This window comes from Stigmatopora argus, chromosome 23, assembly GCF_051989625.1.
Source record: "Stigmatopora argus isolate UIUO_Sarg chromosome 23, RoL_Sarg_1.0, whole genome shotgun sequence".
NCBI classification, from domain to species: domain Eukaryota; kingdom Metazoa; phylum Chordata; class Actinopteri; order Syngnathiformes; family Syngnathidae; genus Stigmatopora; species Stigmatopora argus.
Window position 1 is genome coordinate 8,065,410 of NC_135409.1, and position 11,965 is coordinate 8,077,374.

General features: G+C 49.4%; 2 protein-coding genes across 4 annotated transcripts; both read right to left on the reverse strand.

The window, feature by feature from the left end:
• Positions 1 to 67: 67 nt before the first annotated feature.
• On the reverse strand, positions 68 to 7,183 carry tmtc1 (transmembrane O-mannosyltransferase targeting cadherins 1). Of its 2 annotated transcripts, none has more exons than XM_077594061.1 (19): positions 6,216 to 7,183; positions 5,458 to 5,635; positions 5,212 to 5,285; positions 4,884 to 5,060; positions 4,472 to 4,553; positions 4,303 to 4,406; positions 4,053 to 4,242; positions 3,688 to 3,809; positions 3,422 to 3,589; positions 3,066 to 3,179; positions 2,765 to 2,887; positions 2,513 to 2,621; positions 2,193 to 2,295; positions 1,991 to 2,126; positions 1,680 to 1,824; positions 1,224 to 1,361; positions 1,035 to 1,157; positions 890 to 967; positions 68 to 813 (listed from the first exon to the last, which is right to left on the reverse strand). In XM_077594061.1, the coding sequence occupies exons 1-19, from the start codon at positions 6,500 to 6,502 to the stop codon at positions 688 to 690; spliced, it is 2,577 nt and encodes an 858-aa protein (XP_077450187.1). In that variant the 5' UTR covers positions 6,503 to 7,183; the 3' UTR covers positions 68 to 687. The 2 variants fall into 2 exon arrangements, with proteins under 2 accessions (XP_077450187.1, XP_077450186.1); XM_077594060.1 differs by having other exon boundaries at positions 2,765 to 2,908.
• A 135-nt stretch (positions 7,184 to 7,318) lies between these two features.
• lta4h (leukotriene A4 hydrolase) lies at positions 7,319 to 11,842 on the reverse strand. 2 transcript variants are annotated; one of them, XM_077594062.1, is made up of 19 exons: positions 11,564 to 11,842; positions 10,270 to 10,400; positions 10,091 to 10,211; positions 9,915 to 9,983; positions 9,748 to 9,852; positions 9,542 to 9,594; positions 9,403 to 9,475; positions 9,188 to 9,328; positions 9,090 to 9,113; positions 8,953 to 9,023; positions 8,734 to 8,845; positions 8,523 to 8,667; positions 8,342 to 8,445; positions 8,199 to 8,269; positions 8,065 to 8,119; positions 7,895 to 7,990; positions 7,734 to 7,816; positions 7,559 to 7,663; positions 7,319 to 7,483 (listed from the first exon to the last, which is right to left on the reverse strand). In XM_077594062.1, the coding sequence occupies exons 1-19, from the start codon at positions 11,732 to 11,734 to the stop codon at positions 7,363 to 7,365; spliced, it is 1,851 nt and encodes a 616-aa protein (XP_077450188.1). In that variant the 5' UTR covers positions 11,735 to 11,842; the 3' UTR covers positions 7,319 to 7,362. The 2 variants fall into 2 exon arrangements, with proteins under 2 accessions (XP_077450188.1, XP_077450189.1); XM_077594063.1 differs by lacking the exon at positions 10,270 to 10,400 and having other exon boundaries at positions 10,091 to 10,269; positions 11,564 to 11,696.
• Between the last annotated feature and the right edge of the window lie 123 nt (positions 11,843 to 11,965).

Here is an 11,965-nt window from a genome sequence, read left to right on the forward strand (position 1 = left end):
ACGGCAGCGCGCTTCCATCTTAGATGTGGCATAACTGAGACATAGGTAAAATAATGAGGGGAAAACGTGAATAAGAATGCCTTTATTTGAACATTTTTATCCTTCTTTTTGACGTAAAGATAAGTACATCTACATTTTCTCTGGGAAACTCACCCACAATTGTCACTGCGCACCATAGGCATCTGCATCATATGGAATCCTGTAGTAGTAGTAGTAGTAGTAGTGTAGATTAGTCACCATCCCTAACATGTAGACACTTATTTTCTTCCTCTGAAATGTTCAACCGAGCAAAAAATATTTCCCAATCCTTCACTTTGAGTCCTTTATAATGTATAATACAGTAGATATTGATTGATTCTTTAATTCATCATTTGTACCGCTCATCCTCGCAAGGGTTGCTGGAGCTTACCTATCCCACCTGACTTTGAGCAAAAGGCAGATGACACCCTAGACTGGTCGCCAGTCAGCCATAGGGCACAGAGAGAGACAGACAACCACTTGCACTCACAATCATAGCGTCACCGCTGTCAGTCACCACCGCGAGTTAACAACTGTTGTTCAAGCCGGAAGCAGAAGGCCGAGAAAAATATTGTCATCTTCCGCAAACAGACTTGCGTAAGGTATGCGAAAGCACATTTGGACAAGCTAGATTCAATGTCATCTCCTGGGCGACGCCCCGCGATTTGACTACGGCACCTCTGTCATCCTCTTCTCGAGCCGATCCAGCTTCTCCAGATTCTCTTTTAACAGTTTGGAGCCAGGATTGAGACTCAAGGCTTTTTGGTAGTACATCCGGGCTGCCGTGTAATCTCCCTGGGCAAACACACACACACACATGTAAACACAAGTCTTCAGGCTAGCCAGGCTGCTCTGCTAGGTTTTTTCGTACCTTCATGTGCCGAATACCTCCCATGTTCATCCAGGCTTGTGACTGATCGGGTTTGAGTTCCACAGCTAATTGATAGCTCTATATAAAGGAAGTGGACATTGCGGTGAATAGCGTAAAACGTCACGGAGCCATTTAGAGGCAGTACCTGAAAGGCTAGGTCCAACTGGTTCATCTCTCGTAGCTGGTTGCCCTTGGAGAAATACAACTCTGCCTTCACGGCCAGATCGTGAGGATTCAGTTGGAGAGCCCGGTTCAGAGCTTCAAGAGCCTGGAAAAACAAACACATTTTCAAAATAGAACCCAGCGCCAAGATGTCCAACCGTACAGTACTGGCCTCCGTATGGTTGCCGTGTTTGCTGTAGATGGAAGACAGGAGGCGGTAACATTCCACGCAGTCGTTCTCTCTGGAAATGATGTCGCGGGTCATTTTCTCTGCCTCCTTTGTACGTCCGGCCATAGTCAACACCTGTGCCTGTGTACACACATGTTGCTCGCTAAAATGGATGAAGGAATACAATTCTCTTTTCATTTCAAGTGTTTAACAGAGAGGTTGTAGACCGTGGATGGGTACTCGGACGATTCGCCGAACGGACAGTTCGCCAAACGGACAGTTCGCCGAACGGACAGTTCGCCGGATGGACGTTTTGCCGGAATAAATAAAGTGTTGAATTTATTATTTTACTAAACAAATAAAAGTGGGGATGTCCGTTCGTCTAAACGTCCGTTCGGCGAAACGTCCGTCGGCGAAACGTCTTTCGGCGACTCGTCCGGTCACGCCGTGGATGCTAACCAGTGCTAGCCATATGTCCGTGCTTTCCGGCTGTAGGCTAACGGCCTCTCTGTAAACGCGCAGGGCTTCGTCGTAGCGCCCCGTGTTGTAGTAGAGTGCCCCGAGTGGTGCGAGGATCTCCACCTTCCTTGTCACTTGAAGTGCCCTGCAGGAAAGAAAGTCCAGGATCATGGTGACCGCTTCACTTGGGTTCCTTCAAATCCGCAGACCAAACTTCAAGACTGAAAGGGGAAAAAGCTATCCGTGCGTTCGTCTTAGCGGCACAGATGACAACCGGCCAGTCCGTATATATTTGACAAAACAAAATGTACCTCTTGTACCAGAACTCGGCTTCTTTGTTCAAATTGGAGGAGCGGAGAAGACGGCCCAAGTTCACCATGGCAACGTAGTGAGCCGCTTTGAGTTGGATGGCTTGCTGATAGTGAGCAGCTGCCGACTCCTCCTTTCCTGTCAAAGAAAGGAAGCGATAGGCTTTCAAATATGACTTGTTTACACTCATAATGCTTAACTTACCAGTATCCACCAGAAATACGCCGTAGTTGTTATGCAGGTCGGAGTTGTCAGGACAATTCTCCATACCTTTTAGATACATTTCATGGGCTTCGGAATCGCGTTTCTACACAAAAAAAATGCAGATCGAATACTTAGTGGAGGGCTAACATTAGCGTCCGTTAGCTTAGTTCCAACATTAACATAAAGTAGTATAGCACAAATTAATTTATAGCTTCATTACCTATTAAAATGCTTAATGAACATATAGTAACATCCCAGAATAAACCCAACAATAAACCTATCACACATAATACATATTTCTATGCAAGGTAAACACATACCTGGTCGGCATAGAGTGACGCTAAACTTGAATAAGCATCGGCGAAATGTGGTCCATAGTTAATGGAGTCCAGCAAAAACGTCTCTGCTTCTTTCTCCTTCCCCTGCAACCTGGATTGAATTTTTTTTTTAAAAAAAACAAGTTCAGCCAAGTGCTAAGGCAGAACTTTAAAAAAAATATCACTAATTCTGTAGCGTTTAAGGCAAAGACGAGAAAGAAATTCACACAAATGTGCTTTGGCTTAGCAACTGACTTGAGAAGATTTCCCAGGTTGAAGAGTGCTCGATTGTGCTGCGGATTGATGTCCAGCGCTCTCCGGTAGTAGCGCTCGGCCTCCTCCGGGTGGTGTGTGAGGGTGCCCAGATTGTTCATGGCACTGGCGTGGCGGGGGTACAACCTGGTCAGGTCATTTTCATTAGAGCATCCGTAGATTTTGAGGGATTGAGGAAAAGCTGGAGGAGTTCACTCGTTAATTGTGGGTCTAATTCAGGGCGTAGTTGTGCGATGATATCAATGTCGGGTGCTCGTGTATTTTCCAAGAGTTGCAATCGTACCTGAGAGCGATGGTGTAATGGTAAATGGCTTCTTGATGGCGAGTGTTGTCCTTCAGGAAGTTGCCGTAGTTGTAATGCACTTTGGCATTATGAGGCAGAGTCCAGATCCCGGAACTGAAAATAAAAAACACTCATGAGAACAAATCATTTTCTACATTCCCTAAAATGAAAAGTGAAGTGTAACCCACATACTAAATCAATCGAATCAAATCCAGGAGCGTTCACTGCCCTCTGGCGGACACAGTGAGTATTGCTTAACTCCCAGATTTGACACGGCCGCTTTGCACAACCAACAACAATAAGGCAGCGGGCACGCAACCTTGAAAACAATTGGAAAGAGTCTTTTTGTCACTCGCCTGAAGAGGGCCTCCCTGGAGAGCCAGACTTTGTTCTGCTGAACGGTCTTCCAGGAGAAGAGAAGCAGCAACAAGAGCACCGAGGCACTGAGGAACATGGTTCCCCAACGGCCCACCGAGGAGAGGAGTCGACTCAGCCCGTGAGCCACCAGGATACAGTAACCCATGCTACGGGGAGAGGTTTTTTGTTTTTTTTTTGTTTACATTTTAAGCGGAGGGGAAAATGCAAGCACTTTTTCCAAAAATGTCATCCAAAAGGTACTGACCTGGGCATATAAAGAACCCTCTCGGCCACGACGAATCCCACTCTGAAGAACAAGTTACTTGCAGGAATGAAAGGAAAGACTAAAAACAACATCCCCATCAACACTTCCTTCTTCTTTTCTTTCTGAAATAAAAGACAAAAATTATTGGACACTGTTCCCTCATATAAATATATACTCAACCTGATAAGTAGTCAGCAACATAAATAAGTAGGGAAGTATACAAATAAACCATAAATAACCCATAAATAATGATAAATGAATAATTAGCAAATAAATAAGTAGTCAACATGAATAAGTGCTCACATAAATAGGTAGTAGGTACAAAGTGACTAAAGTGGTGAGCAATAAATCTTGATTAAAGTTACCTTGAGTGAGTGGACGCCGTGACGGCAGAGGGCAAACATCACCGCAGCGAGGACGGCGGTGGCCACGTTGCGAACGTCGGTCAGAGACTCCACGAGAGGGATGCTACCCACTTGCCAGTCGTAGCACAGGACAACGGGGGCCAGCAGCAGCAAGGTGTTGAAGTACAGTAGGTACGAGTAGGTCAAAACTCTGACAAATGGAAAAATCGTTAAGGACTTAAGTCCAAAAAAAACAACAACAACCACTGACCTAGTAAGCAGCGAAGGTGCAAAGGATGCAGGATTGTCCTGTTCAGAGAAAAGTGGCATGGAATCTCCCATTAACCACAGCCTGATGGATAAAATGGCCAACACCTAAAAAGGCCAAAAGCAAGCCATTAGCGGCACAAACGCAGCTAAAATTCCATTTTGGTACTCACGTAGGTCGTCACCACAAAGGCTCGCTTCAAGAAGGGCTTCCAGATTTCAACAAGTTGTCTCACGCCAGATCCAGATAGCCGACTAGGGGATAATACATACAATCGCAATGACATCATCGCTCACCCCAAAATAAAGAAACAAATAAAAATAGCTGACCGATATTTTTGTCATGTATTACAAATGGGTTGTATACTATACATAGTGCATGTTCAAATGTTTATTAATGTGACATTAATGTGTAGTTTGTTAGCCTCTGTCATTTCTGATTCAATGCAAAATTCATTCCTTAACGGCGGAAAGGACGCCTGCTTGCAGTACCATTTCTGGCCACCGCTCAGTCGTAGATTAAAAAAAGTGCTGGTCACCGTGGGACCGTTTTTTCAAGTTCCTTGACAGTTCCTCGGCGCTTACCTGAAAAGATGCTTTCCGCAGAGCACGAGGGCGTCGTAAAACACGCACACGCCGAACACGGTGATGCCCGTTTCCTTCACTAACATGGCGCTGGTGCCCAGAAGCAAACTGGCGAGCAAAGACCCCGCCGACACCGTGCTGGGTGTCGAGTCTTCGGGTGTGCTGGCGCCGACACTTCTGAGAGGATGACAAGTGAGAAGACAACGTTTTATTGGAGAGTCTAACAAAAAGGCACCGTTTTGAAATACTGTTTGGACGAGTAAATACAATGTGATTCAGTGCTACACCAAAGTTGCTATCCTAGCACTGATAGCCGTTAAAACCTTACCTTATATAAGAAAGAAGCGCCAGCAGGAAGAGAAGACAAGCCAACACGTCAGCTCTACCCACGATACCGGACACCTGCAACACGAGACATGTTAAAAAACAAAAAGACAATGTTAAAGCGTGCACGACGAAATTTTGATCGCATGACGGGCGAATTATTCGATCGAAATTTCCGTCGTAAGACGAGCGTATTGTATGACGAGCGGTCGTATGACGGGTACGACTGTATTGTGTGTGGTGAACTCACGGCCTCGGTGTGGACGGGGTGTACCGCAAACAGGGCGGACGTGATGAAGGCCAGACGGGATTCCTCAAAGACGTACAGCTCGCAGGTGCGCATGAGCAAGCAGGTTACGGCGCAGTGCAGAGCCACGTTGACGAGGTGGAAGTACGTCGGCGTCATGCCTCCCAGAAGGATGTTCAACCTGATGAAGAGAAAACAAGGGGGAATGGGAAAATCAGAATGCTACATTCGTGGTACGTTCATCGGTTAGGAATCGGAAGCCATTCGTTCCGAGAGTCCCGGGTGAGAATCAATTAGGGTACGCCCCATCGCATATTTGGCCAATCTGGACAATCGGCGACTACTCATTTGATTGAAAAACACGCATTCGCTGCCAGTCTTCTCCGTTGGAATGAATTGGACGTCTATGGGTTAAAACAAGAATATACAAAATGTAACTTTCTGTTGATATTGAGTCCATTTTCCTAATTATAAAAGATGTTTTGTCAAGTTTTAGTGACCTGAACGTTCTTGGCAAAAACTGGACCAGATGTTAGTGCTATTTAATTTCCTGTTTATTTTTTGGGTGCGTTTTGGGCGCAAAAAAAGCAAGGAAATTGTAGAATGTTGACGTTTCTAGCATTGGAAACTTAAAACCAGTTTTGGAATGCGACCATTTGACAGCAATTTTAATAAGCATCGATCTAAAAGATTCTGCCAAGGCTGCTCGACCGTCCACTTATGATTTTACGCAAAACTCGGCATAAAAAAAGGGAACTTACTTAAAGGTGAGGATGCAAAACGGCCTGTAGGATTTGTGGCTGGAATTATCTGACATTCTCTTGCCCCAAAAGTCGTTACGAAAGATGTTTTGGAGACTTGAGCCGGGCCGGACGTCAGGGTTGTTGACAATAGCCCAAACATCGTCGTGCACCAACTCTCCATGGAGAGAGTTGCTGTAGCATAAACCGCAGAGTGCCACCAAAAGCGCGTAGCGACTCGCCGTCCATCCCTTGGCCCGTCGAACGGGAGCTCGCGGGGGGCTTCGCTGTCTCTCCCGGACTGTCATGTCAGCCCTGGTTTCTCCAGAAGCGCACGAGAGGTGCGAATAAATGTTGGAAAGCGAAAGAATTCGGCCATTCCGCTAGCCAAGGGAGTGACCGGCTGAGGTGATTTCAAGAGGACAGTTCGTTTTTTTGTGCTGCCTTCAGGTACAATGGGAGAACGGCCCGAGCAAATGGGGCGGGTGGTGAAGGGAGGAAAATCTTTTATTATTTCGCGAAAAACATGAATGAAATGCCTGTCATAAATCAGTTGAATCATTTACACAAAGGTCAAAAGGCTAACACATACTTATTGTTCAACGGACCGGTAAAGGACAAACTAAATGCTGCGTGTACGAATTAAAACGGTGTTCGGGAAGAGCACGGTAAACCCGCCTTCACGCGCATGCGCAAATGCTTGTGGCTAAATGATAGTCATTTTGCAGATGTTTTAAGATCGAAATGTCTATAAATTCTAGCTATTTGGTTTTAAGATTTTGATGAAGAGTCTATTGAAAACACAATAAAATGCAACTCAAGAGCAAGATGATGGAGAAAAATGGCAAGCGGCCATTAGACAGCTCCTAAATGGCATTATTTGGCCCCTAAAATTGGGCACAGTTGTACCTTTTTCGTCAAGTTACTGCAGCATTGTTGCAATTTAGGATCTTGCACTTTAGGATCTTGCACAAAGTGCAACCGCTAGATAACTTCGGTTGATTAACACACTAAATCTGTCACTAGACCTTTATCAATTCGAATTTCAAACAAAAAAAGGGAACTTTCAACCTTCCTTCCGATTACAAAACGAACGCAATCACGGAAATGAAGAAAGCAGAGCGTTAGACGCGCCAACATTTTATTTGCCCTGCCGTTCTCTGACCAGTTAGGACGCCACCTTCAGGTCTTTGGCGACCAGCCCCGAAGTCACCGGATGCATGGCGCCCCGCCCGTCCAGGAACACCCGCACCGCTTCGTCCCGATACTTTTCAAAGTTATACACTTCCCTGGAGGAGCAGAGGCCGCACGGTGAGGATCCTGCCCCGCTTAAAAACAAAAAACGCCGCCCCCCGTTCCCGTACCTGAAGAGCGGTCGCGTGAATTTCATCCGGCCCTGCTCGGTGGCCATTCGGAGCGCGGCGGGGACCGCCTCTTCCCAACGGGAGCGCACGCACAGCCGCAGCCACCTGTGCAAAAAAAAAAAAAAGAACCGGCGTCCCATCCCGTCCTGTCCAAAAGCGCCGGACGCCGCCCCACCTGAAGCGGACTTCCGAGTTGGCGCGGGAGTCCAGATCGTAGACCTCCTGCATCTTCTTCACGTGGCTCAAAGGAAGTGGCTTCTGGAGGGGGAACAAATAAAATGCAGCTCTAATTTGAAGTTTGTTTGTGAAATCTGGGATTTTCACACTCCAATTGACCTCCTGCAACAGAAGAGACAAGAACTCGACGATCTGGTGGGACGACAAGGCCTCCAAGTCCGCCGCGCCGAAGCCGCGAAGGTCTCCCTCTTTGGCCTACGAAGGGGACGGCGTCTCGGATTACGGCCACGGACGGTCCATCGTGAATCGAGAATTTTGCCGCGTCTAACCTCCGTCCACCGGCGACAGAGAGCGATGCAGGCGTCCGCCAGCGTGCTGTCGTAGCTGGAAGGAGACGAGGGAGAGCGCGTGGGCTCGCGGTTCGGGTCGGACGCGTGGCGCAGGAGGTCCGTCGGAACCTTACCGCGGCTTCACCGGCGGCATCCCGGGCGTGAACATCCAAGCGTTCCAGTCCACCTTGTTCAGGACGTCCGCCTGAGAGACAAAGCGCAGCTGTCGGACGGGCGGCGGCGACCAGCTAGCGGGCGCTTTGGCATTTTCGCTCACCTTATCTTTGAAGTACGTGAAGAGGAAGTCTTTCCACTGCTCCGTGGTGACGCTCTTGTAGGCGAACATCTGGATGTAGGACTTGACAAAGCCCATGAAGACTTCTGAAGGCCAATACGCACACGGGAGCGCTCGCTTAGGAGACGCACAAGAGCGGACGCCCCCGCCGGGCGCCTCTTACCGGGACCCCCCAGGAGTTCCTCCAGGTGGTACAGAAGAGCGAAGCCTTTCTCGTAGGGGACGGAGGAGAAGGCGTCGTCGGGGTCCACGTCTCGCAGATCGGGGACCAAGGTGGTCAGGGGGTTCTCGGCGCCGAAGGTGCTGACCTGCGTCGCCGGGCCCGGACGTGAGAAGGCGGGGTGGCGGGGAGGGGAGGAGGCGCGGCTTCTCACCGAGTCCTGGAGGTCCTTCCAGCCCCCGGAGGCCTTGAACTGGCGGAAGGGCTCCCCTTCTAGGCGCCTGCCGATCATCCTCTCCAGGTACACCGTGTGGCCCTCGTTCAGCCTGCGCCAGACGGAAAATGGGGGCGGAGACAGTCGGAATAGGGACGGGGGCAGTCGGAATAGGGGTGGGGCCAGTCGGAATAGGGGCGGGGCCAGTCGGCCACTTACCAAAAGTGCTCCCAAGTCTTGTTGGTCACCAGGTTGCCCGTCCAGCTGTGCGAGATCTCGTGAGCGATCACCTGACGGAGCGCGAGAGCCGCACGTCAACGCGCCGGCCGACACCCGGCGAGATGCCGCGCACTTACGTTGGACAGAGACTTGTCCCCGGCCTGAGGAGACACCCCGGAAAGATAGTCGTTAACGACGGTGTCGCGTCGTGGCCGGGCGGGGCTTTGGTGCTCACCAGCAGGGTAGGCGTGGCAAAGGTAAGGCACGGATTTTCCATGCCGCCGTACGGAAAGGACGGAGGCAGGACCAAGATGTCGTAGCGACCCCAAACGTAAGGTCCGGCCAAGTCCTCGGCCGTCTTCAACATGGCCTCCGTCTGAAGGGCGCCGAGACACTTAGCGCCGCGACACTTGGCGCCCCGACGTCCCGGGAGCGAACGAGCGTACGGACCTCGGAGAACTCAAACGCCGCCCGGTCCACGTACTCCGCCTCGGACCACACGGTGGACCTGGGCCCGATCTGCCTGAGAGGAGACAGACGGCGTCAATCGCCTCAGAACGCAACGGACCGGCACGGGAGCGCCACCTACCTGCTCTCCAGGGCACCCACCACCAAGGCAATCAAGTAAGACGGCATGGCCACCTGCGCTCGCCAACAACAACAACAAAACGGCGTCACGACTTGAGACTTTTCGGAGATGCAGAATCAGGTCACGGAACAAATTCAAAGTTAAAGCAATTAAAATTTTTAAAAAATGTCATTAAAAAAATGAAAAGAGCGCTGTTGCAGGCGTACATTTTGTCTGAAGCGGTAGACCATGCGAGTCGCGTCCCGGGGGTCCGCCTCTTGCCAGTCTCTCACGGCGCTCATGGCCGCCACCAAGTCTTTGGGTACCGACACCTGCCGGGGGACACGCGCGCCGTCACCCCCGCCCGTCCTCCCGCGCGCGTGGGCGTGCGTACCTGAGCGTAGTAGGTGTGTTTGATGGCCGGCGTGTCTTGACAAGGCAGCATGCTCCTGCAGTGGTGGGCCTGCGAGGACGGCAACGGGAAGCGGCCCCGCAAAAGAGGAAGTCGCACGGACGGACGGCGGTTGAGAAGAGCGAGCCGACAAGAGGAACGTGTCCAAAGCGCCTGACCTGGCACTGACTGAAGAGGTAGGGCTGCTTCTTGCCCGCCGTCTGCTCGGGCGTCAGCCACTGCAACGCCGGCGCGCCGGGCGACGTCTCGTAGCTCACCTCCACGATCACGTTCTGGCCCCTGACCGCGGGACGCAGCCTTTATCGGCCGCCGGAACTGGCGGCGGGCGGGAGCTCACCTGGAAAGGTCAAAGGGTAGCGTGACCTCCAGCGGGGTCCCTTTGAAGGCATGTTTGGCGCCCATGGCGAAGCGGGCCTCCTGCCCGTTAGCGCTGACCGAGACGATCTTCAGGTCGCGCGTGTCCAAGGTCTGCGGTCCGTCACAAAAAATGTGCACTTGTGACAGTGTTTGATTTATTAACGATTGCATGTTGAGAATGTACAACGAGTTTGGATTGGGTGTGTGTATCTGTGTTCGATTGTTGATCCTTTGATCCATATGGCAGGTGTGTGGCATGTTAAAGAATATCGGTCTTCGATTATTGATGTCTTAGCACATAGATTGAGGCACGGGAGATTTGTAGTCATTACAGTAAAGTTGGATTGAAGAAACAACAACGTATCACTGTTGTGATTATTTCTCCCTGTGTTTTAAGGTGTTTGTTGTAGAGGCCGGTTGAGTTGGTGGTTTGCAATATACATTGTTAAGCGTGTAAGAAATGAGATAATGTTTGGTCATGTTTTTCTACTTTTGAATTGCGAGCGTGAATGTGCGAGTCTCGGGTCATGCACATGGAATAACATTTAGCACGCTACCTTCGGCCACCATTATCCTGTACAGTGTCTATGACGGTCATAGAAAGGATGTTATCTTATTGATATTGCATTGTTTGCCCTGTTGAATAGTTGAGAAGTTGTAAAAAGAAAAGATATAACAAGTTATGACTGTATATTGAACGAGTGTAATTGTACATTATGTTTTGGGTTCTAACGTGTTGATAATACATATATATGGGTGTAATTGTATGTTATGGGTTTTTGTGTTGATAAGATTACAGTAAAAGTTGGATTGAAGAAACATCGTATCACTGTTGTGATTATTTCTCCCTGTGTTTTAGGATGAAATGCAGGGTGAAACACACTCATAAGTCATTAATACATATGGACTAAATAATGACCTAAACATGAATAAGCTAAACTTTAGACACGCCTGCCTAATATTAGTTCCTCCAGAATGTGCAATTTGAAAACACCTGCAGGATTTTTCATAGTTTTGTTTTTATTTTTTACTGTTGGACGAACAAATCCAGTTATAATGCATTCTTACGGGGAAGAATGCTCAACTATTCGAAAGACGGACGGATGAACTTTTTTGAAATATACATCTCATGGCTCAGAGTCCAATCGTGAGCATTTGCTCCTTTCGTGAAGCTCAAAGTTCAGCGCCATAAAAAGTCTGAGGAGCAGCGGTCCGTTAGCCGAGCATCGGGCGGGCAGGCAGGCTAACTAACTAAGTGGCTTCGGGGAGCTTACCAGGGAGGAGAAGCGGTCCTCCAGGACCTCCAGCGTCAGCGCCACTTTACCACGAATGACCCGAGCGTCGAAGTCGACGTTCAGGTTCAAGTTGAGGTGTCGAGTCGCGCATTTGGCGGCGGACGCGAACGACGACGGGTCGGTGGAGGCGGCGGCGGCGGCGGCGGACATAGCTCTTGGTCTTCGGGTTCTCGACTCCGGAGTGAACGAGTGAAGTAGCGGCGGACGAGCCGGCTTTCTTTATTGGGCGGAAGACCGGCCGCTCGCTCACTTCCGCATCCGTCCTTGGAAAATAAAATCCCTTCCAAATCCGCAAACATTCACGTGTTTTTGAGAAACGTCCATGAAATGTCAACTAGCTTTCGTAATTTGTTGGCAAGCATTGAAGCGCTAACTAGCCAT

What these genes read in the sequence shown, in the direction of transcription:
- tmtc1 (XM_077594060.1), bottom strand. Translation starts at nt 6,502, where the DNA reads ATGACAGTCCGGGAGAGACAGCGAAGCCCCCCGCGAGCTCCCGTTCGA. An exon ending in CCTTTGTGGTGACGACCTAC is followed by an intron (nt 4,407 to 4,471) that starts GTGAGTACCAAA and finishes TGGCCTTTTTAG; the next exon opens with GTGTTGGCCATTTTATCCAT. An exon ending in CGTATTTCTGGTGGATACTG is followed by an intron (nt 2,127 to 2,192) that starts GTAAGTTAAGCA and finishes TTTCTTTGACAG; the next exon opens with GAAAGGAGGAGTCGGCAGCT.
- lta4h (XM_077594062.1), bottom strand. Translation starts at nt 11,734, where the DNA reads ATGTCCGCCGCCGCCGCCGCCGCCTCCACCGACCCGTCGTCGTTCGCG. An exon ending in ATGCCGCCGGTGAAGCCGCG is followed by an intron (nt 8,120 to 8,198) that starts GTAAGGTTCCGA and finishes GTCTCCTTCCAG; the next exon opens with CTACGACAGCACGCTGGCGG. An exon ending in TGTCTCTTCTGTTGCAGGAG is followed by an intron (nt 7,817 to 7,894) that starts GTCAATTGGAGT and finishes TTCCCCCTCCAG; the next exon opens with AAGCCACTTCCTTTGAGCCA.